The 25,529-nt window shown below is 37.8% G+C and overlaps 1 protein-coding gene across 2 annotated transcripts in view; it reads left to right on the top strand.

Annotated features, from left to right (window-relative positions):
• Nucleotides 1–25,529, top strand: part of LOC134789690 (probable G-protein coupled receptor CG31760) — a 158,687-nt gene that overhangs the window by 73,361 nt on the left and 59,797 nt on the right. For both annotated transcript variants that reach the window (XM_063760296.1, XM_063760295.1), the window contains exons 2-3: nucleotides 13,487–14,245; nucleotides 20,509–20,692. In XM_063760296.1, coding sequence (XP_063616366.1) covers nucleotides 13,487–14,245; nucleotides 20,509–20,692 — 943 coding nt within the window. The remainder of the gene's footprint in view (nucleotides 1–13,486; nucleotides 14,246–20,508; nucleotides 20,693–25,529) is intronic.

Here is a 25,529-nt window from a genome sequence, read left to right as displayed (position 1 = left end):
CCCAAACACGAAGTGGTTCAGTTACATGGTAGACTGGTACCCGTGGCCACCTTCCAGCTCCATCATCAGATCCTGAGTACTATCTTGTGTCCAAGGTCTTGTTGAGACGAATCAAATGAGCCTAAACACGAAGTGGTTTAGTTGCATGGTTGATTGGTACCGGTGACCACCTTCCGGCTCCAACATCAGACCCTGAGTACTATCTTGTGTCAAAGATCTTATAGAAACGAATAAAACGAGCCTAAACACGAAGTGGTTTAGTGGCATGGTTGATTGGTACCGGTGACCACCTGCCGGCTCCATCATCAGACCCTGAGTACTATCTTGTGTCAAAGATCTTGTTGAGACGAATCAAACGAGCCTAAACACGAAGTGGTTTAGTTGCATGGTTGATTGGTACCGGTGACCACCTTCCGGCTCCATCATCAGACCCTGAGTATTATCTTGTGCCAAAGATCTTGTTGAGACGAATCAAACGAGCCCAAACACGAAGTGGTTTAGTTGCATGGTTGATTGGTACCGGTGACCACCTTCCGGCTCCATCATCAGACCCTGAGTACTATCTTAAGTCAAAGATCTTTTTGAGACGAATAAAACGAGCCTAAACACGAAGTGGTTTAGTTGCATTGTTGATTGGTACTGGTGACCACCTTCCGGCTCCATCATCAGACCCTGAGTACTATCTTAAGTCAAAGATCTTGTTGAGCCGAATCAAACGAGCCCAAACGCGAAGTGGTTTAGTTGCATGGTTGATTGGTACCGGTGACCACCTTCCGGCTCCATCATCAGACCCTGAGTACTATCTTGTGTCAAAGATCTTGTTGAGATGAATAAAATGAGCCTAAACACGAAGTGGTTTAGTTGCATGGTTGATTGGTACCGGTGACCACCTTCCGGCTCCATCATCAGACCCTGAGTACTATCTTGAGTCAAATAAATACATATAGAATGTCAGGTCGTTTCAAATATTTTTAATCCTGTCCGGTAGTTTATTCAACTGTACCATTATAAATTATAATACTATAAAAACAGTGCTAGGATCAAAGTCTCTCGTTGCGGTTTACACGCACACAGTATAGCGTTTTACACGGCGCCCGCCGCACACAATGATAAAAAACCTCGTCGTCGCCGTTGAAAATGTGCGGAGCCGACCGACACACGTCCTGCCTCTACAAGCTCTGCCGCGGCACTGAGCTGGCGCAGCGCGCGTCATCGGTAATATAGAGTAGTTTTCAAAAAATTGCCAAAAAATTATAGTAGAATTTCATAAACACTAATGTATACCAACAGTATAAGCAAACGTTGCAGATTGCTTGAGTATGAAAATGACTTCGATATTAAGTAGATTTTCGAAGGAATTGACACTTGTTTCGGAGAGAAAATCGAGTTCGTTTTACTTTGATTTTCTCTTTCTCAAAGGTATGTAGGAAAAATATAGTTTGATATGCCTAAAGTACAGGGTATTAGTAATACAAAATAGCCAGGTTTAGCAGAGTAAAATTCTCAACATTTCCAAATAAGAGCTCGCCATTCAGTGCTTCACGGGGTTTTTCGGAAACGACCATCAGAAAAAAAATCATTACTAATTTAATAAGTCCTTTTTCTAATATTTACAACGATATTTATAAAGATAAGAAGACGCTTTTACTGGAACAAGTACTCATTGTTTCTAATAATGAGCGCAAAGTCCTGAATTTCGTCGACTAGTATCATCAATTTTGCATTATTTCGACTTTTCTTGTAAGAGCGCTCTTAAGTTAATTCTACTTAATAGAGTCAGTGCGGAAAGAGAAGAGTCGTGGAATGTAGGGTAGCCCATACATTCTACGACTCTTCTCTTTCCGCACAGACCCTACCAACTAAATATCAGGTGAGTACACTCACCCAAAAACAACCCACGCCACAATAAATCCTTGTTCTAAGCCAATTTCATATCTGTCAACACCAAAAAAACTCTGAAAATACATGGCATTACCTTGCGGAAATAAATATTTGGGATTTCATATTATATTTAAGTTTACTTTGTATTTGGGATCCTTCAGAAACAATAAAGCTGGCTTGCAAAAGTCATATAAATTGAAATAAGTCGGATATTGCCTTTTCAAGCATATGAAAGCCTTTTTTGAAACAATATTCGTCGGATACATTGAAAATAAATGAAAGATGCTTGGCAAATAATGATGCTCATTTTTTTCAGGCACTACCTTGTATTTTTGGCAAATATGGCTATTCATTTTTTGATGAGATTACAAATTATATAGGTACTTGTTTACTTGTATGATATTTTCGATTAATTTTATTTTACTGTGTGGCCCAAAAATAAGTCCGTATTATATATATAGTAGTAGTAGTAGTAGTAGTAAACTCTTTATTGTACAAAAAGACATATCAAAAATAACATACAATTAGTAAGAAGTACAAAGGCGAACTTATATATATATATATATGTCGAATAGTGATGGTCTCAAAGGCGGTGGGCGCGTGGGGTAGTATCTCGATGTATTACTTCACAGCTAAACCAGTATGCTACCATGCTACCAGTGCATGAAATAAACCTTAGGACTCGTTAACCATACTAGTGCCTACTATACTTCAGTACTAAATGTTTAAAAGAACTAATTGCTATTTTTAACTTAAGGGAGCGATATGAAAGTAAAAAGAAACCGTTTAAATCTTTATTCAATTCAAACTAGGCCGGCTTCAACCCTACATATCTGACCTGAGAAGATTTAGTCCTATATGGGACCGGCAACAAACTCAGAGGGACAAATCTTTTCAAAACAAGTTTAAAACAACACATAACACATCATTTCTTTATTTCACAAAAGTAAGCTTCTAATGAAACATAAGAAATCAAAATAACACTTGAAATAAAACACTTAGCTAAATGGTTAAAGAACGCGGGATTCTATAAGCTATCAGAATAATCCTTCAGGTATAAACCTTCAGGAACGTAGCGAGTTAGGCACGAGGTTGGCTAACGAGTACGTCCGATCTCTAGCGCGGTCCGATCAAGAAGAACTACCAGCGGCGGAGCCTCTCCGCTCCCGCCTCAGTCAAGTTGGCAAACCTGCTCGACCAGTCTACCAACATACCGACAAAAACGCCAACTCGTGCCTACGCTCACTCGAGAGAAACCTCTCGACGTTCCAAAGCCTTCTACCTGTCATTTTAGTTCAACAACACGCCAATAGGTGGCGTTACTCTGTACGCAACTTTATTACAACAATGCGCCAATAGACGGAGTTACTCTCTACACAACTTTATTTATTTTGTTACAACCAAATAATACGTAGCTCAACATTGCTAATCGATTTTATACAGGCGTCTAAAATAATGAACTATAACGCTGCAATACGTCTTTCTGGTGTCAGGGTCCGACACGGCCGTCCTGCGCTACACACGTCCTCGTGTGTGGGTGTATGCATTTGATTCTGTAACAAAATACTCAGCACAGTATCTCATCGCTCGGTCATTCCTGACCCACAATTTAGGTCTCTCTCAAATTACTATTAAAATCAAACTTTGTTATCAATCCAACCAGAAAAAATGATTGTTCAAAATTACTTTAACAATCCTCAATTCTCTAGTCAAAAATAGTCCATCGAGCAACGACTTAATAAAAATAATCAGTAATCATCGCCGCTATCTAGCGGATACACTCCATTAATCATCGCCTCCATCTGGCGGATACTCTCAAATTTATTTGAAAACAGAACAATCTCAAACATCAAAAACACAAATCACAACAGCTCTAATTCATTGCTCGACAGTATCACTACTATTGTCATCAATATCAATTTACGGGGAAATTATCTGGCATTAAAAAAAAATCTTTGGTCATATGTGATCTAAATTTTTGTAAGACATCTTAAAACAAATAATATTCTGATTTGATAATGCCAATTTTACTCATATGAACACAGTACATAAACAAAACAACACCAGTCCTTCGGTGCATTGCAAGTCCTTCAGCAGATACCAGACCCTCGTCAGAAGTAACCATCTCAGCCGCGTAAGTGCTACTCCTTGCAAAGAGCATTCTGCACATAAAAAGCAGACCACGTGCACCTCTTACATGCTCCGGCACTTCTGATGCGGTCACTAAACAATACCCAGTCCATCTAAAGCAAAACAGTAGTGCCCAGTCCATCGGGCGTGCCTTCAGTCCATCGAAAGCAAAACAGTAGTGCCCAGTCCATCGGGCTTGCCTTCAGTCCATCGAAAGCAAAACAGTAGTACCCAGTCCATCGGGCTTGCCTTCAGTCCATCGAAAGCAAAACAGTAGTGCCCAGTCCATCGGGCTTGCCTTCAGTCCATCGAAAGCAAAACAGTAGTGCCCAGTCCATCGGGCTTGCCTTCAGTCCATCGAAAGCAAAACAGTAGTGCCCAGTCCATCGAAAGCAAAACAGTAGTGCCCAGTCCATCGAAAGCAAAACAGTAGTGCCCAGTCCATCGGGCGTACTTTCAGTCCTTCGAAAGTACAAGCTTTCAGTCCGTCGAAAGCAAAAACAATGTTAAGAGTGAATTCCAAAAAAAAGAAAATAAAAAAAAAGCGTTACAATCATGTAACTTAGAATCACTGACACTATCAGCGTCAACTGATCGACTGAAACTGAACATTACTGATCAAATCACTAAAGATCGCTTTCTACTTTAGCTTTTAACAACAGAAACTCGCTCAAAACTTCTATGCAGAAGTAAAACATCTCAAAATAATCCCAACAAAATGGGAACTGCTCACCAGATTAATAAAGCATGATGCACGCGTCCCAGTCAAAGGTGGTGGTGAAGTCCAACCCAAGCACGAAGGCTGATGCTTTCCGCCTTGCAGTTGCCGTTGCTGCGGCATATGGCGAGATGCACGATGTGGTTCATCATCTTGATCGGGACACTCTTGACAGAGCGGTGGTTCATCATAGCTGGCTGGTACTGAAATCATCATTTGCACGGTATCAGATTTATCATTTATCATGTATGCAGGCTAAACTCAAAGGTTTACGTAATGCCCTAGTAGTGGACACTAAAGATATGTTACTAATGGATATGAGACTTTAAAAATCTCTGATTAAAATTGAAACTTCAATGAGTGCGTTTTATTTCCTTCTATGAACAAACAAACACGTGTCCCAAAAATAAGTAACACGGTAAAAGGGCCAATACGAAAAGTGACAGCTAATTAGTTACATTCGACTGTTATGCTTCGCCATTACACTCAAAATAAAAATCACTAATAAGCAATCAGAACGAAACCTGTCCTTTTATTTCCAAATCTCCAGCACAGAAGAGACTGCACAGCTGCTTCTGTGTTACAGGCGTGATGGCGTCTCTAAGTTGGCTCGGCTCGGGCTGTAGGACACTGTAACATTAATTTTCATATGCGTAGCTCATGTTTCCATAGTATGCACGATTTGTGATCTATCACGGCATTACGGGCAATAATTTGTCGCAATTTTATTAATTACTAAACAGGATTACAGGAGGAATTACAGGATCAATTTCTAACGGTGCATTGTATTTTCAAAAAAAAAATATTTTTTGAGGGTAGATGCACAAGTGAGCGATGAAATAATATCACGTCGTGATAGCCGATATTTGGTTGTAATTAACAACATGGATTTCACATCAAAATAATTCAAGATCACTTAGATTTAAATGGATTATAAAAATTAATTGTATCTTCATAAAAAATCAATTATTGAGGGTAGATTCACAAGTGAGCGATAAAATAATATCACGTCGTGATAGCCGATATTTGATTGTAATTAACAAGATGGATTTCACATCAAAATAATTCAAGATCGCTTCGATTTAAATGGATTACAAAAATTAATTACAAAGAAACGTAACGATCCCAGAGATGACGTCACGTAACGACCGCTATGCTCGACTGCATCAATCACAATTTCACAATAATTCTCACCAAATAACAATGAATTGCACTCACCTTTCAATAAAGGTTAGACACGTGAGCTTACCATTACCACGTGTCCAGATTATGGAATGTAGGTCACCAAAACACACGGAAATACACCACGCTCCCAGGTGGCTGTGTAAGCAATACATGAAACTCCGCATCCATCCCACTTGCTGATGTCGAATATCGATGGTCCTAAAAGGCGGTGGGCGCGTGGGGTAGTATCTCGATGTATTACTTCACAGCTAAACCAGTATGCTACCATGCTACCAGTGCATGAAATAAACCTTAGGACTCGTTAACCATACTAGTGCCTACTATACTTCAGTACTAAATGTTTAAAAGAACTAATTGCTATTTTTAACTTAAGGGAGCGATATGAAAGTAAAAAGAAACCGTTTAAATCTTTATTCAATTCAAACTAGGCCGGCTTCAACCCTACATATCTGACCTGAGAAGATTTAGTCCTATATGGGACCGGCAACAAACTCAGAGGGACAAATCTTTTCAAAACAAGTTTAAAACAACACATAACACATCATTTCTTTATTTCACAAAAGTAAGCTTCTAATGAAACATAAGAAATCAAAATAACACTTGAAATAAAACACTTAGCTAAATGGTTAAAGAACGCGGGATTCTATAAGCTATCAGAATAATCCTTCAGGTATAAACCTTCAGGAACGTAGCGAGTTAGGCACGAGGTTGGCTAACGAGTACGTCCGATCTCTAGCGCGGTCCGATCAAGAAGAACTACCAGCGGCGGAGCCTCTCCGCTCCCGCCTCAGTCAAGTTGGCAAACCTGCTCGACCAGTCTACCAACATACCGACAAAAACGCCAACTCGTGCCTACGCTCACTCGAGAGAAACCTCTCGACGTTCCAAAGCCTTCTACCTGTCATTTTAGTTCAACAACACGCCAATAGGTGGCGTTACTCTGTACGCAACTTTATTACAACAATGCGCCAATAGACGGAGTTACTCTCTACACAACTTTATTTATTTTGTTACAACCAAATAATACGTAGCTCAACATTGCTAATCGATTTTATACAGGCGTCTAAAATAATGAACTATAACGCTGCAATACGTCTTTCTGGTGTCAGGGTCCGACATATATATATAATAATTAATAAAGCCAAACGAGAATATTATAAATTAAATAGTTTTTGTTTCAGTTAAACAATAAACAATTTAATTGATGTTTTAATTATATAAAACTGTTTAAATGATATTTTGTAAAAGACGTGTATTTAGTAAGAGAAATATTCCTAAAAAAGTTGTATCAACATATTTTCGGGCTATCCTGTAATGATAATAGGTAGGTATCAAACATATTCGAAATATATGAGCAAAATGAGGATTGAGTACGATACGACGATGATCTACAAAATTGCAAGCACTATTTTTCCGATTTTGATGTCACTTTTTTCAAATATTTTCAGGTAACTATTTAAGAGTTTCTTAAAACCTTCTAATAGAATAGAATGTTTTTATTCGTGAACACACAGACAATATGTATAACAGTGAAAATAAAGTGTCCCGAAATGGCATCATCTCAGCATGTTGCTGGCGACTTCCAGCGTTGATCTTCCGATGAGACTATCAAGTGACAAAATAAGCACGGAAGGTACCAAACAAAAAGAAAGAAACGTAATATATAATAAGCCAAAGATTAAGTACAATTCAGGCCTCGTGTGTCCTTAGAAAATATATATATTTATAAACGTCTTATTTTCCTTTACTTACTGACCAATGACCATGGACATAATCTTCAATACATCAGAATGAGCTTACGTCGATATAAAATACGTAAGCTTCATTCACCGTCTATCTTATTTATTTTGGTTTTGTTGGCGAACGGGTACCTACTCGTACGGAAAACGGCTTCAAACAACGTGTTATTGAATCAAATTATTTCTACGTTATACTTAGCCATAATAGTGCTAACTAATAAGATATAAAATACATAAGTGCTTTTTTTAACACAATTCGATGTGGTACATAATTATATGATATTTACTATAGCTATGAATTTTATTTGAGTTTATTTATTTGATTATATTATCATAATCTCTTATGAGTTAAGAGCGAAAATAAATTCATTTCAACATTTTAAGTCTTGATAGACGAAACATATTTTCCTTTTTGGGTACGGAACACCAAAAGCCGACCTAGTACGTGTTACTAGGCGTAATCATTTTGTGTGACTTGTCCATTAGTTTGCGTAACTGTCTCGAATACGTGGCTATGTTTATTCTACAGATCTTGTACCAACTACTAGATGGAGCCAACTCACTTGGTGCCTCTCATATTGATTTTTGATAACCTGACTGGCCTTGTTGGTAGAGACGCTGCCTACGAAGCTAATATAAATACTGATAAGGGCATTTATTTCTGTGATTAACATGGATATTTTTTTCCTGAGTCATTCTGTTTATTGGCACGAAATAGTCTAGTTTAAGCGTCCAACGTCAGCCACAAGGAGAACCTAAAATCTCAGGACTGGCCTTACGGGCAATAAGAATGGGGCCAGTACAGCGGCGTGACACCGCTACAACGCGATTGGTTAATGAGTTCGCATCACGCACGCGATTGGTTGATGAGTTCGCATCACGCGCGCGCGCACGATTGGTCGCAACTAGCTGCGTTAGGCTGCGCGATTGGCTCGAATTGGTGCGTCACACCGCTGAACTAGTACCAGTTTTAGTGCCCGTAAGGCCAGTCCATAGATATAATACGTCAATGACCTACACCAGCGGTCGGCAACCTTTGTTTGCGTAGTTTTAGTAGCGTAGTTAACGATGAGTAAGTTGACGCGGGCCGCACTTTGTTAATATTTATGACTTTATCAGACATTGTCGTTTCTCAATATTACATAGCCAGAGAGGCTCGCAGGCCGCAAGTGACAGTTTCACGAGCCGCATGCGACCCGCGGGCCGCAGGTTGCCGACCGCCGACCTACACCCACAAGCCGTGAAGTGTCAATGTAAAGTTTATGTTTTCAATTCAGGCCACAAGATGGCAGACTGGCCAACGTGCATGGCCCCTATAGCTATATTCAGAATTAGGACGAATAAAGTGACAGCAGTTTGAAATGTTTAGTTTAGTTTAGTTTAGTTTATTTATCTCAATATACAATTTTCATACAGGTAAAATATACATACATTTCAGCTTGTACTACTTGTCGTATGATGATCGTTTTTCAGAATAATAATAAGAATTAGAACCGAACATCAAAACATAAAATAAAATAAAATTAGTACATAACAAATCAAAAAGAATTCAAATCGAAATAAATTAAAAACGTCAAAATGTCACAATAGTAAAAAATATAAAAATAAAACAATGTCAATAGAAGAATTAAATCAGTTTCAGTACTAGAAAGTACAAATCATAGAAAATGATGTCAATAAAAAATTAAAATTAATACTAAGTCTAAAAAAATATAACATAATAAAAACAATTATTAAATAGATCTAGTACTGTATAGTACGCATCAATGTCAAGTATCTAATATACATATAACTAACTATGTTCAATATTTATTTAATTATCTGTATATATTCTTTTACGGAGTAAAGTTCCTTTTCCAACAAATGGTTTAATGTAAAGATATGTATATCTAAGAAGGTGTAAAAAAACCGGCCAAGTGAGAGTCGGACTCGCGTTCCAAGGGTTCCGTACATTACCCAATTTTAACAATGTATTTTTTATATGTGACACGCGAGTGAATTGCCTAAAAAAAAACCGTAGTGGTCGGATCAAAAACTAAGTAATTAGTCCGACTCACGCTTGACTGCATATTTCTAATGGGTTTTCCTGTCACCTATAGGTAAAGAACTATTTTATATTTTTTTTTTCAAAATTGTAGACCCAGTAGTTTCTGAGATAAAGGGAGGGGGAAATGCTAATTTTTTGGCTATTTTCTAAATTATTTCATTTAAAATAACAAAAATTTTTAAGATTCTCGAAATGAGCTCTTTCATTTGATATGTAACACGATATAGTTTAAACAATATTATTTTTAAATTTTCTCGTTTATCCCCCAAAAGTGGCCTCCATATTTAAAATTCATTTGTTTGCGTAAGATGTCCGTCTTTGGGTCACGAATTTACATATGTGTACTAAATTTCAACTTATTTGGTACAGTATTTTTGGAGAAAATGGGCTCTGACAGACGGACAGACAGACGCACGAGTGATCCTATAAAAGTTCCGTTTTATCTTTTTGAGGTACTTTTTAGGGAAAAAGGAAAAATAATCAGATTTAATCGATAATGCGGTAATCTCACGAAATTCTCTTCTATCTGTTTACTCCTTCTTGAGTTTCTAATCCCACATACATGTTTAGTGATATTGCGGTTCAAAAATCCTTCTTAAAGCTGATTCTGAGGGTAGTACTCTATGGTTTGTTTAGATATGAAGTGGAAACTTAGTTGCTAAAGACTTACCTAACTGTTTGCGGTGAGTGTAGGTGCTTGATTAGGACATTCACATCCCAACATATTGCTGAACTAGAGTTAGGTTTAGATTAAGACGAAAGTGGAGGACCCGCGTGAAATCGCCTTTTCATACAAACGTAGTCCTAATTTTCCTCTCTGAATATTAAAAATAAAAATAAAATAATATGAAACACTGAACTCTGAATATTAACACTATTGAATATATTTGGACACAATTTGTTGTATATCAACCACGGCTATGCCCCTACGTTTGCTTTTTTTTGAATTTTTTTAATAATATAAAAATTACAAGCTTTTAAAAATTTGTATGAAATCTGTTTTTCGCTCTTAATTATATATTTTTTTATTTCAAACGTACGGGGGTCAAACAGATCACTGTGTTATGTCTTTCCTGTAGACATACACAAGAGTTAAGGGCTATAAAGGCTAATTTTCTTATTTAACCCTTATCCACGTGAAAAGGTCCTCCTTTTATTTAGAGAACTATGATAAAATCATTGCTTACATGCCCACAAGCTGTTAACTATTGCCCACAGGAGAGAAAAATGTACTGTTCGCGATAACACCCTAGTTTTACCCCACAGGAAAGACATAACACAGTGATCTGTTTGACCCACGGGCATAACTATTGTTAATATACATCAAGGTATGTAAAAATACATTGCATAACGTCAATCAATATGCAGAGGGGAATTGGCACTACGTTTGTGTGAGAAGCGGCCATCCCCTTTGCTCTTAAGACAAGCTTGGAATTTGTCATTAGAATTAAATGCCATTTACTTAAAACTAATCCTGCAATCTGAACGAAGGAAGGGGTGTGCGGTGTGCGCTGTGGTTAGGTATCTCGCATCGAGGTGTGGGAGGCAAGCGGGGTGACATATCGCCTTCTTGGACCTCGTGTTCAAGCTGTAGGTACTCAACCACGTGTTTACAAGTGAAAACCAAATTATGAACCAATGTAAGACTTTGTCCCAGTTGCAGTCGAGACTGCAGGGCCTTGGGCTGTGGAGGCTAGGGACTTTGTGAGGGATTTGGGTCGGTGGCTGAGGGACATGGGGGGCGATTCTCGGTCCGGATCGTACCTGGTCCAACAGATCTCATTGGCCATTCAGCGCGGTAACACTGCCAGCGTAATGGGGACATTTGAGCCAGGTACGATTTGTGACGGTTAAATATTGTTTAACTTAGATTTTATAATGACATCATCCTTGGTATGTTTGGGACGAGGCATGTTGCTGATTTGCATTTGTGGCCACCGGACGAAGCCTGCGTTACGGATTTCTTATTGCAAACATATGTAAGTTAAGTAAATTAAGTTTAATAAGCTTGGTATGTAGTGAAATTGATTTATATTAATAAACTACTTTGATATATCTTTCAATTATGAAGAAGGTAACATAAGAATGTCTATATTAACATCTATGATAAGACCTGTTTTTCCTGTTTTATGTTCCGTAGGTCTTTGGTGGGGTACGAGTGGTATTTTGTGGTATTTTCGATTTAATTTTCTACAAGGAAGTTCTGAACTGGTTATTACTAAATGGTTTCAGAATTATGTAGACAGGCATACAACGCGCTTGATGGTAAGTAGTTATCATAGGGTAGGGACAATTCTTCTTGTGTCCCATGCGTGTGACCTCAAAACCTAAACATATCCCCTGTGTAACGCAAAGATAAAAAAAGCAGATAGTGTTTAAAGGGATCCCGTTCATGACCGATTCCTTATTGAATCGCGCCATCTGGCACCCAGCAGCAACTGTGTTCAAGAGACATTCCTATCGCATACCGAATACGCGAGTGGCGGATTCTACGCGGACTTGTTGCAATGACTGCATCTCTCTAACATGGAGGCAAAATATCTTAATTCAAATTCATATCTTAAATCAAATAGCTGCGGTAAATATAAGCAACTTAAGCATGATTTCTCATAACAAAACGTTTAATCTAGGAAAAAGTGGGAATAGGGAAAAAGTCATCCATTATCCCTCAAAATAAGATTTTGATATAAATCACACTCACACATTTCCTCTATCGCCTACGCCTGATCCATTAAAATAACACGTCTACTTAGCTTTTCCTCTTTGTGCAAATTTCTAGGTCATGATACCCTGGTTCGCTCCAGTACTCAACATTCACGCGTTTTCGCAACATTGGGAATGCATAACAACAAAATTACTTGCGATAAATAACCGTAGCTATCAATTCGCAGCCTCCCGGTTGTAATGAAAGTCGCGATTGCTCTATTTGTTGTCCTCATAAACAAAATCCTCCTTTATAGGGGATTGCAAAGATTTTACACACCCGACCCAACGACAGCTGAATCCCCTTTACGCGAAAAACGTCTTTACAAGAATCACCATCCGTACGGATGGAGGAGAATTTTCACATTTTAATAAAGATGAGGTTTCTTTGGAGGTAAAGCTACAAGCAGGTAGTGATGAAACGATGTCGTTATTTTGATTAAATTGGGCATTGTTATTAGTTGATGTTTTACTGGGTTCTGTTTATTATTCCGTGACGCGTTATTCCGGTAGGTTACCTGTTACTATAGTGATATGATCTACGTCTATTATTACTTAAGTTGGTGTTTGCTTGAGTAGTTTACTGGTTACCTCTATTGTTTGCTTGGGTAATTCGACGTTAGTCCCGGAAGCCACTGAATTCTAAGTTTAAGAGAATGCTTTCTCAAGTAATACGCTAGTTTAGATTTCATAGTTGGTCTTGGGAATCGAAATCTGTAAAACAAAGTTGCCAGGAACTTGAATGATGAATTGAATTTGAAAGTAGGTTAATCGGATATGTCAAAACGAAATAAGTCGCTGAGATTAAATTTCTTTGGAGTTCAGAAAAGTTAGAAGCAAACATTTGTTATTTAAAAAATGTCGTTTTATTGCGTTTATTTTGTTTACCATTTCTGTCTTCTTAGTATTTTGTAACAAGATCAAGGTCAACCTTGCGTTGATTATTCTGTAATATTTATGTAATTTGAAAAATATCAATATGCAAATGAACATGTAATAGAAATTCAAGATAAAATTTTAATACTATCACCGTTTTTAGTTTTACGTTGGAGGATGTTAATGAAAAATATTTCTTTGTTACAGAAAGCATCGACAAATCTGGGGAAGATCCGATAGTATCCGCCCTCAGACCGTACGGCGCAGACAGCGATGATGGCGCCATCAAAGACTTCAGCCAGTTCCAAAAGTTCTTCGGAAACTATTCCTCCGCCCACTACACCAAACCCTCAGACGTAACCCTCACAGGACACTTGTTAAACCTAGAACATAGCTACGACAATGAAACCCAAAAGATAGACACACCCGAAAACGTAAATACAGTAACTAATGAAACTGTAGATGTAGAAAACATCACTATATCTAGGCCTGTACATGAAGACGTTGTTACTAGATTCCTAAGGTTAATAGAAACCCAGCATTTGCTGGGAGAAAACTGTACAGCGGGGACTGATTTGAATTTAGGCGAAGGAGTTGTAGATAGATATGCTCAAGAAAGATTTAGGATAGAAGCCGACGTGGCTGTGAATAGGGCGAACATGCTGACCAGATTATGGAAATATGCTGGTCCGTCAGTGATGCACAATGAATACTTGCTGCATGCTAGTGTATTTTCTATGGTAGAGTTTGATGATGATATTTTTGCTGCGGGGAACTGCTACGATCAGTTTCAGTATAAGGATTACCAGCTCTTTTGTCCCTTCGCGTACCGATTGCCGGAGGGGCCAATATTGGCTAAAGACTTGGCCGTGGAGTACAAATATTTGAGCAACACGTCCGAGTGGTTCTACATCGCTCGCAAAAATGCTGAGCGCGTGATACGCAACTACAATCAGTTTCGCAGAGGTGAGTTTTTAAGATTATGTTTCATTAGTTCTTAATTTCAGAATCGTTATAAATTTATATCTTTGATTTCTTAACCATAACCTTCGGTTAATACAAAAGCGTACTAAGACGTGTACATGATTTAGTACTCTAGTAGATCGGTTTATGACATCAGTCGCAAATGCTGTATGCAGACTTTAGTTTGAATATCAGAGGCCCACGCTACTTTTGTATTACTAAGTAACTAAATAGGTACCTAAATATTATATGATAGGTACTTAGAAGAATTTGCAGTTGTATTTCAATAACTTTCTTGACATCGGTCTTAATGGAACTTCTCGATTTGCAAATACATTTTCAACGAGCCATTTTCAATAAAATAAAATTCTACTAGCATACCGATACAAGTTTAATGTCGAACGAAAATGTGGCACCTTTTTTCGAATATGTTTACTAATTAGCGAGTTTCATATATAAAGTTTTAGAATAAAAATGCGTAGAACACAAGAGACGATCGAATGAATGCTAATTTCTTTAAACAACAAAATAATTTACATTATAATACGTAAGATAAGTTTTAGAACATAATTTTGAGAATCTTACCTAATCTCGGTCATATTCAATCAAGTTTCTTTCATTTTATATCATAAATTCATTTTATAATTTTTCTTTGATGTATTAGGGTAGTTAGGGAAATTGGGTAATTGATCAGTCAAGTCTGTTAATTGTATCATAATTTGGTCTCATTACAAAATTACTTATTGCGAAACTTACTTAAATACTTTACTTGAAAACGGACTCTTCTATTTTCCTTTGAGTTATAATGAGTAAGAAGTATGTGTGATCACAAACATTAACTATTTGTGATAACACATACTTAATGACCAGTTTCCCTTAAAAAACATATTATATGCTAAAATATAGCATTCAGACTTTTTTTTGCCAACCAGATAAGTCTGCAAGCGATGTAACTAATTTTAAATTATACAAGAAAATCTAAAAATTCACCGCTTCCAGCAAGATTCGAACTTGCGGCCTTGTGGAACACCGGTCCATTCCGTCTTAAGGTGACAGTCCATTTCCAACGACAGCTGCATTACTGTTCATTTTACTATGGAAATTGAAAATAACACCGACGCGTTCGTACTAGTAGTGCCGCTGCGGTCAGAAATGGAATGTTACCCTTAACCAACTGAGCTACCAAAGCTTACCAGAATTTGCATTCCTTTCTTTTCTTTACACGCCTTGGGGATGCGCATAGCGACAATTCTCAACCAATTCTAGTAAAATTTTCTAGATAAGCAGGTTTGATGATTAGGTAAATACTGTAAATAGAGTTCTTTGAAACATTTCAAAATGGTGGAGCCATAATTCAGTTTAAGTTATGTTCGCGAACTGACAGAACCACTAGTTTAACTATAAGTAATTCAATTATTGTTTTTTCCCTTTAATTTAAAAATACCGCATCCGGTTCCAATATATAATCCGTGTACAATAGTAACTTGTATTCGACGTTTAATTCCAAGTTTGAAGAGGCGATTGAGAACCAGGAACCAATTGAAACAAGTTGAAGTCTCGAGTGTAAGCTGTAGAGGTTATAGACCGGGAGATAGTGACACATTTTACTGGGTCATTTGTACCAGTATGGCGGTTCGTCAGGGGTCTAAGCATGTAATGAAGGAAAGAAAATGCTATGACCATAGCGCTGGTGCCGGCGGCCCAATCGCGTGGGCGTTAGTCGAACGTGTCGGATAAAATACGAGTGTCGAACGATTTGTACCACAAAAATCCTCGTATTATTCGATAGTCCATAAAAAAGAAGTAGGCGGTAGCGTAATGCCATACTTCTCCGGTGTGACTTACAGCCCGCCATACTGAGGCGAACACGTTAATTAAAAAAAAAACAATTCAACCATTTGTACCAAGCTAATTTTTGCACAGGTGATCATCGTCGAGCAGCCATTCATGGACATCACCATGCCATACTTTTCGGATGGTTCCAAATGCCCGCCATACCGCCGCAAGGGAGTTAATTTTTTTTTTATTGCTAAACGATTTGTACCATCTTGAATTTTTTTTTTCAACACTTTCTGTGTGATCATAAATAGAAATCTCATAATGCCATACCTGTAGGAGGTGGCAAATGTGCACAATATTTTTTTTTATTGTAAGATTTTATTCGTATTTTTGACGATTTGTACCAGTATGGCACTAATTTTTCCTGAAAGTTTAAGTTTTACCGAATATAAATCCAAAATTTCAAAGACGTAGGTGGCGGCAATCTTGTCTTATAACTATATATTATGTTGAATAATATTGTACGGCTACCACCGCTCGAACGATTTCTCGAATCATAGAGATCTCGGCTCATCGTGCTGTAAACCTCCATTCACCATTAAATTACATCAAATCTACCACTGTGTTGCCAGTAAAATGAAACGTTTTATGGGATATTTTTTTTTAGGTAGAATTTTACCCAAACGATCCGGATACAAAGATGCCATACTGTAACAAATGATTTTATGTCTTGTACTTTGAAAACCCGTTGAAATATCAACTTTTTCAAGTATGGTGCCCCTTTTTCCCCCTATTAGAAGTATGGCAAATACAATAATGGTCACATTGCATCATCTAATTTCCAAAAATCCAAATGCCATACTGGTACAAATCGTCAATTTTTTTTTTATTTTTTAAGTCTTGGCTTAAGTCTCACAGTCACCGTAGTTATAATCCGTAATAATTTATTTTTAGGTATAATTGTATCCAATCAAACAGAATATGATGATGCCATGCTGTAAAAAATTATTTTACGTATTGTATAGTCGTATTTTTGAAACGTGTCGATTAAATAAGTTTTTCAAGTATGGCAGCACTTTTTCCCCCTACTATAAGTATGGCAATTATAATAACGGTCACATTTTATCAAATACTCTCCAAAAATTTAAATGCAATACTGGTACAAATCGTTTAACAAAAAAAAAAAATTAACTTCCTTGCGGCGGTATGGCGGGCATTTGGAACCATCCGAAAAGTATGGCATGGTGATGTCCATGAATGGCTGCTCGACGATGATCACCTGTGCAAAAATTAGCTTGGTACAAATGGTTGAATTGTTTTTTTTTAATTAACGTGTTCGCCTCAGTATGGCGGGCTGTAAGTCACACCGGAGAAGTATGGCATTACGCTACCGCCTACTTCTTTTTTATGGACTATCGAATAATACGAGGATTTTTGTGGTACAAATCGTTCGACACTCGTATTTTATCCGACACGTTCGACTAACGCCCACGCGATTGGGCCGCCGGTACCAGCGCTATGGTCATAGCATTTTCTTTCCTTCATTACATGCTTAGACCCCTGACGAACCGCCATACTGGTACAAATGACCCAGTAAAATGTGTCACTATCTCCCGGTCTATTAGATTCAATAGAGGCATTGTATCTTACTTCAAAGTTGTTGGTTACTTTCTGTGGAAGCTGAAGGCTAGTCTCGGGGTTATATTGTTCTATGGAAGCTAGGGAGTTCATTTTAACCATTCATTCGAATTATCATATTGTGAATAGAATCAGGCGTTACTTTGCGGAAATCCATATTAATTAAAACCATAAATATTACTTTGCTAATCCGCGAAAAGATAACGTGCTAGTCAATCAGTGCTAACCCGTTATACTTACTTGCGTATTTTTTACATGCAATTAATGTTAGGATAAAAGTGGGATAGATGCCCCACTTTTTGAAATTTCTTGTTATCTCTTAGTACAAAAAGCAAGATGCCTTATTTGTAAAACGGGTAGCTACTTTGGTTTATTATCTTCAATTTTATAAAAGGAATAAACATTATCTCTGATATTTCCAGAGTATTTGCGATTATTGCGGACCTCTAAATTTTGGGACAACTATCCCATATAGGGGATAGTTGTAGTTGCAGAGTCAACGGTGCTCGGTACACGGTGCACGGTCAACTTAGTTGTAGTTGCAGAGTCTCGCGATAGATAAATAAAATAACATGTGTTTCATTCGCGAAACTAGAGTAATTGCAATCAAGGCAACTATACCCCCGGGGCATCTATCCCAGTTTTACCCTACCACCCTCCCACTGCAAAAAAATACGCAAATAAATATAACAAACCACCACCAAAAGAACACTAGGTACTCGACACGTGTCAGGAGATGAACATCTCCTGAAGATGCCTCGTAGAGAGGCGAAACACGTGTCGAGTATTATTGCGGAAATTTTTGCGGTGGGAGGGTGGGAACATTAATTTCATGTAAAAAATACGCAAGTAGGTATAACGGTTTAGCATTGATTAACTAGCACGTTATCTTATCGCGCATTAGAAAAGTAATATTTTTGGTTTTAATTATCATATTATTATCAGTGGGGCCAATATATTTATGATGATGATTTGGATTCTCCTTTATAATTAGGTACTTCAGCTTCAAAAGTAGGTAGGTACACTTGCGGTATTGTGCCATAAATTCTAGGAGATAACTTATAGACATTAATGTAATGTTCAGTGTCGGGATACGGAATAGCCACACTACGCTCCAGTCACTTAATTTCGTTCAATCTCAATCAATCTGGCGTGGGGGGACCAAGCGATTTCGTTTTAACGTAAGATAGTTGTGGGTCTAAGAAAACATTTTAGCGATAACCGATAAAAAATTTCGGTGTCAAAAAGTCGACAGTTAGAAGATACTCATAAAAATACTTTAGGTCCATACGTAGGTATATCTCAGGATTTTTTAAACTTAGGTACCTACTTTATTTATGTAGGTAACACAAGTAATGTTATAGGCTAGCGGCGCCTCCTTGGAGATTACGTTTAGGTATAAGTACCAGCAATGAAAGATCGTAGCTTACTTTTGCCGGTTCGTGTGAAATCGGACGGAATCTTAGCTACTTAGGGCTCATTTAGACAATGCGAGAACTCGCATGCGAGTTTCATTACATTGCGGGTTTTGGTCGATCGGTTGAATTGGACGTAACCAACAGTCCGCAATGTAACTAAAACTGCATGCGATTTCGCGCGCCGTCTAAATCCGCTCTTATGGTGGTAAAAGCACCCTGTGATCTACAGATCTATGTAGGCATATTTATCGATGTAGGTAATTTTTCATGCTCGGAGAAAACTTGCCCGTCGTGTACATTTTACGTTGGCTTATTGTTATTGTTGCTATAAATCTTTATAATGCCTAATGCAACCATGAAAATTTGTAGTGGCGTTTGTTTTTACAGTGCCTAGGTAAGAGATAAACTTATTCTTGATAAGTAGACCTCTATTGCAGTTTAGCGCAAAACTGAGACATTCGAACCTAAATGGACATGAAAGCGTAGTCACCCTACTAAACCTATTTCCACCAATTATCTAGTTGTCCGGTGCCCAGTCTATTTCCTTTCCTATATGAGTCCATTTCGTCGAGCACTCTATGCCTTACATACAGATAGACAGTCTATCAAGGCACTCGAGAAAGAAATGAAGAGAAATAATAAATAAATACGAGAGTGGAAGAACATTGTGCTAAATACAGAGTACAGCGGAACGCAATAAAAATTTATGGTTACCAATCCCTTACCTGTGCGTAGGTACCTACCTACAAAATCATTTTCTTGAGCGATTGTCAAGCAGGCAACTAGGAAAAATAGTAGACAAAAATATTTAATGAAAGACATGGCTTTAGGATATTATTAAAATTAAATTTTAAGATGACATTAAGACGGTAAAGGAATTTGTGAAATATTTGTATGCTGAAAATTTATTATATTATATTTTCCCATCACGGAAGAACAGTGTAGGCATAGTATGAATTTTATGAAATGACCATTTGGCTCACTCATTTAACTTTTATTCAAACTGTCTAAGGGGCATGGCAACCTGTGTCCAATTAATCAAACGCAGTGTGACATCCCTAAGCAGTAACGATTGAAACTAATTAAGTAGGTACCTAGCTGAAATCTGACGTTCCTTTTAAATCAGTTGTAAGGCTTTTAAAAGAAATAGGTAGTAGAAAGAAGAGACGCATTTGAATGAGTGTGACGTAATTCAAGGTCACATTATCGCGACTCAACGGAATAGCCTAAAATCTAAGCCCTAGACTGAAATTCCAGCTTAAATATTTAGGGCATACTGAAAATTCCTGGACTGGCCACTTAGAGAAATAAGTCGTCTCATATATCAGAATCCAAAAACTTTCAGTATGGCCCACGTAAAAGGTTACTCTAAAAATTTATCAATATTGTGTTGTAAGCAAATGCTCTATTCTCATCAAGGCCCGTTTACAGGATTCAACACCTACACATACAACGACACAGCGCACACGGCGCGCGTTCCCGACGAGATACTCTCCGTGACGTACGAGGACGGGAAGTGGTCCAAACCGTACTACGACTGCGGCGGTGGCAACATCTGGATGCTGACATACACAGTGCCTTTCTTCGGATACAACAACGGGACTTATTTTTTCAAGTAAGTGCTTAAACTGGCTAATGTTTTCTGAATGTGTGTTGTGTTACCAGGATCAGTTGTGTGATCTACGGTCCGATTCGAACTTTAAGATACTTCAAATATTACGACTAGATACGATATGTCAGTGTCAAAAGTCACGTTTCTTTAAACAAAAACGTAGGATTTGACACTGACATATCTTCTATATCGTATCTAGTCGTAATATTTGACGTATCTTAAAGTTCGAATCGGGCCACTAGTAACTTGTAGTAACCACTAGTATTTTGATACTTCTGAGAGTACCGACATATTTATAGCGCAAAACCCTCGTGAGTGGTATGTTGCCCCAGACACAAATTTTGTTGTGTAAATGATGTCATTTTGTTATCATTCACCCTTGCGTCCTGCTTGAGCCAATACATATATACCAACAAGCACGAGCGAAATGCATTCACGAAAGATTCAGATAACATAATGACATCATATAGATATCATTTTGACAACAACATTTATCTTTGAATTGGTCTGAAGAACGTCCAAAACTTTGTGATTACAGTTGTGGGTTGTGGAGGACTTTTGTCTTGATGTCCATTGAGAAATTGGCCAGGGTCATTTGCGCGTGACTAGGGGCCCGATTCGGATTTTGAAATAGACATCTATTAGATATCTTTTAGACATCACCAAGATACGATAACGATATGTATAATATCTAACCTGTCAAATTTGACATATGCGCGATTCTGGAGATAATCTTGAACGATTTCCACGGGATATGACTTAGAGATCCAATTCACATCTAATAGATATCTTACTCTATCTAACGTAAAAGTGACATTGGTTGCCCGAATTGCGCTGCAAAAGAGAACTAGTTGATATCTAAACTATAACGTATCTAGAATGGATCTATTAGTACGTGTCGTCTCTTGTGAATATCTTGAAGTTCGAATACGGCAGTAGATTATAGTGGGCACTGGGCAAATAGTTGCGCTCCTACAAGCCCACTCTCTCATTCCCAGCCTCCTGGCACCAGTGGACCGTGTAACCGATACGACTGGCAGAGACAGGGAATGCAGCGACTTGCCAACGCTCAGGTGAGCGTGTGAATTATGGCATATCACGTAAGATCCATTAGTCGCCTCTTACGACACCCACTGGAGGATTGGGGGTGGTGACATTCTACGCCAAATAATAAAGGTGGTAAAATTATCTCTCATCACTCTCATGTGTTCTAGGAACTGTATAACTTTGGAATCAAAACGATTTATTCCAAGAAATAATATGATAATTTTGCTAAGTTTATTTATACTTGTTAACGAAGCAAACGAAGCCTTGACAGAAATAACATAATATGTTAGTAGGAATAATATTATTATTCCTTACTTCTTTCATATTTCTGTTTGTTACTTAAAACAAAATAAATTATTAATGATCTGATTTATTATAGTTACACTTAAATCGATCTTTTACCTCAGTTGGCATTTTTTTTAATGTATTAATTATCATATAATTCCAATAGTGAACGTATTTAATTTGCTCAGTAAGAAATATAAGAGACAAATTGGCTTAAAATATACCTACTTACAGTAAGTACCTGGAAAGGTAGCTGGAAATTTCTGTCAAGACTGTTCTAACTTCGTCACATTACTTTTAGTTCCACATTGTCTGCAGTTTTTCGATCGAACAAAAAGACGAAGCAAAGTTTCACGTTAAAAATGGGTAGCCATTGAAGCAATTTCGTCTGTAGGTGAATTCTTTACGAACAATAAGGCGGCGTAGCACAGACACTGCGCCGAGACATCTGCCTGTTTGTGAAACTTTCAACTCCATTTTCTGTCTAACAAACTAAGTAATTTGTCAAGCCTATTAGTAAATTAGTAGCTAGTTGAAGTTACGAACGAACGACATTGCTAAATAGTTAAATGTAAGTTAAGTTCGCTTGATAGATAATGGAATCGAAAATACCTTGAATAACTAGGCATAAATTATATTCTCATAAAGGCCAATAATTTGACCGCTACTTTTAATATGGTGTTTACTTCGATTTCTTTTATGTTTATATATCTACCTATAATCTGACTTCATATAAAATGTTTATCACTTTTTCTGCCGAGAAAAGTAAGTGGCAAAAAGAATATTTTCCCTAAAGGAAATGTTCAAAGTAAGACATCCCGGCTCCAGCAATAGCAAACACTCACCTGCCAATAGCCGGCGGCTGGCACAGACAGAAATTAACCTAATTACTTTGGCTACTATTCACATAACTAACCCAGTGCGAGTGTTCCCAGAAGAGTAACCCAGTGAGATGTAAACACGCAAAAAAAGTAACTTCCGTGCTGACCAGACATCGTTCGAACGCGACTGACTGGGTGACTGGATGATATTATACAGGGTGAAATTTAAATCACTGGCCATATTCATTCCAGGCACTAGGTTACACTTAAGGAATCTATTTAGCGAAAAAAAAGAGTACATTTTTTTTTAATTTTCATTTTTCAATTTTTAAATACTTTCCACGAGTCGTGGTCACCCTATTACCACAAATGTAAACAAACCTAATAGTAGGTTTTAACAACAACATCAGCAAAACCCTTATCTGACCTTCACTAAACCTTATAATCGTTGCAATAGGGTCCACCTAGTTAGTGTTGGCGATGGTAGGCAGGTTTATCAATTTCGAGGGTAGTCTAAACCATTCCGCGCTAGCGGTAAACATAACGGTTAGCATAAATTATTAGTCACTCGTCACTCGCCAACCTTAAAATAATAATCGCGCGCGTACTAAGGTTTAAAAAAATGTTTTCGAACCGGGAATATTAGGAAATGGTACGGTGTTATTTATTAAGTGGTGAGTGTTTACGTGGTGCACAAAGATTATACGAAATGGAATCAGTTCCACGCCTTCGCAGACAAGGATTGAATCCAAGAGTACCATCTCGTGGGACTTTCGTTAATTGCGTCGACTTTTAATCAAATGTAAGTACATAAGATGATTCAATTTTTTAAATACGCCTGAATGCAAAGATTCCTGACCTAGTTTTTACTCATTGTTTTTAAGCCACGGACGTTTTGTTAATAATCATTAGTCAGAAATAATATTTTAGATTAAAAATGGGTTGCCTTTGCATTTTGATGGCTCTAAGCCCGTTAAAGTATGAAGGAAAAATTAGCAACTTATGTAGGTAAGCGTCTTATCTCGCTGCAATAGGGTTCATAATTGGTGACGCGATTGCAAACAGCGGGAGGGGCGGGGTGTCAATGACCTTAACTGATAAGAGAGAAGCGGGTGTAGTGGGTAGTTGTCGGTTCACCATAACGTACGAGGTTTTTAGGACAACTTGATGATGAGTTATTTCGAAAAAAATGTACTGAGCGGTATTAAAAGAAAAAACACGTGTTTAATATTTTTTCGAGTTCTTTCGGGTGTTTCAATTTGGCCAGTGAATTAAATTTCACCCTGTATATTAGGATCGACACACATTAAATGTTAGTATTAAATTTTATTATTAAAGTGACATACATACATATATACATACATACATACATGCATACATACATACATACATACATTATTAAATAGACTAGACATAAAAATTTACTACAGCCAAGGGCAAGTCAGACAGTGCAACCGCGTCTCTCTCGCAATCCCTAATAACGTTTGTCCTAATATCACTTGCCCTAACCGATTTGCCCTAATGGTTAACAACCCTAATGCTCAGTGACAATCATTTGCCATAATGTAATGATTACCCTCAAACTCATTAATTCTAAAAATTCTTGCTATAAATACAAGCAACAGTGCGTTGCCAGAAAATTGGATTAGGTTAGGTTAGAACTAAAAAAAACTAGGAGAAATAACTTTAGGAATCCCGAAATTCCGATATAGATCCAGTCAAACCCTATGGGCGTACCACAAAGGCGACTAGATTGTTGAACAGACGACTGCGACAATATTTTTGTACTGTAGGGCTATGATGGTCGGCTCTTTATCATTCGTCACCATGCCTGTCACAAACAAATATGTACCTAAGTGTGAAAGGTGTGGTGTAGGTGTGCATGGCCTGACAAGTGATAAAAATACGACCATGATACCGCTTCTGGTCAACCGCAAGCAAAATACCTCGTAAGCGTTCAGAACATAGGCGTGTGCTTCGTCAGACACGGTCGAGAAGGCAAATCCTGTGCCAGCCAGATAGCCGCGATAAGAGCTAAAAGCCTTGGGAGTTTAGGCCTTCCTTTAGGGCGATTTGGTAAATTGCGCTACGGGTTTTTTGGGCGTTTACTAAATGACGGGTAAACGCGTGTTATATCTCAAACGTCGTAGCAGTTACGAGTGAGTTTTGTTTTCTTTTTGCTCATTCCCATATGAAGTTTATTCAGCTCTTACAAATCTTACACTTGTATCCTAAGTCCGATTTAAGGATGACTCACGTTTGACCGGGCCATGTCCGGGCCGGAGCTTCCGGCGCATCGTTTTCTATGGAAAGCATCACGTGATCGCCTGTCATGTCATAGAATAGTAAGCGCCGGAAGCTCCGGCCCGAACACGGCCCGGTCTAACGTGAGTCATCCTTTAGATTTACCTACTTGCTATGGTTTTGATCTTATTTTGATAATACCTTAAAAATCGCTCGCTCTGATTGGTGCATGCGAAATAAAGTGAAAGTCGTGAGTGTGATGCGGGCCAATCACCAAGACGATCGCCAAGGTCGTCAAAACCTATTGGCCTGTGAGATATATCACTATTTGGAAAAATATTCGAGGGTGGCAGAAACTTGGGTTTTTTTCCACTACACTGATGCTGACTGAGATACATTCTTATTTTTGGTACTTTTCATGAAAAAATACTACTTACATATTA

This window comes from Cydia splendana, chromosome 4, assembly GCF_910591565.1.
Source record: "Cydia splendana chromosome 4, ilCydSple1.2, whole genome shotgun sequence".
NCBI lineage: Eukaryota > Metazoa > Arthropoda > Insecta > Lepidoptera > Tortricidae > Cydia > Cydia splendana.
Note: the sequence above shows the minus strand (reverse complement) of the source record. Positions and strands in the feature narration are given on the sequence as shown.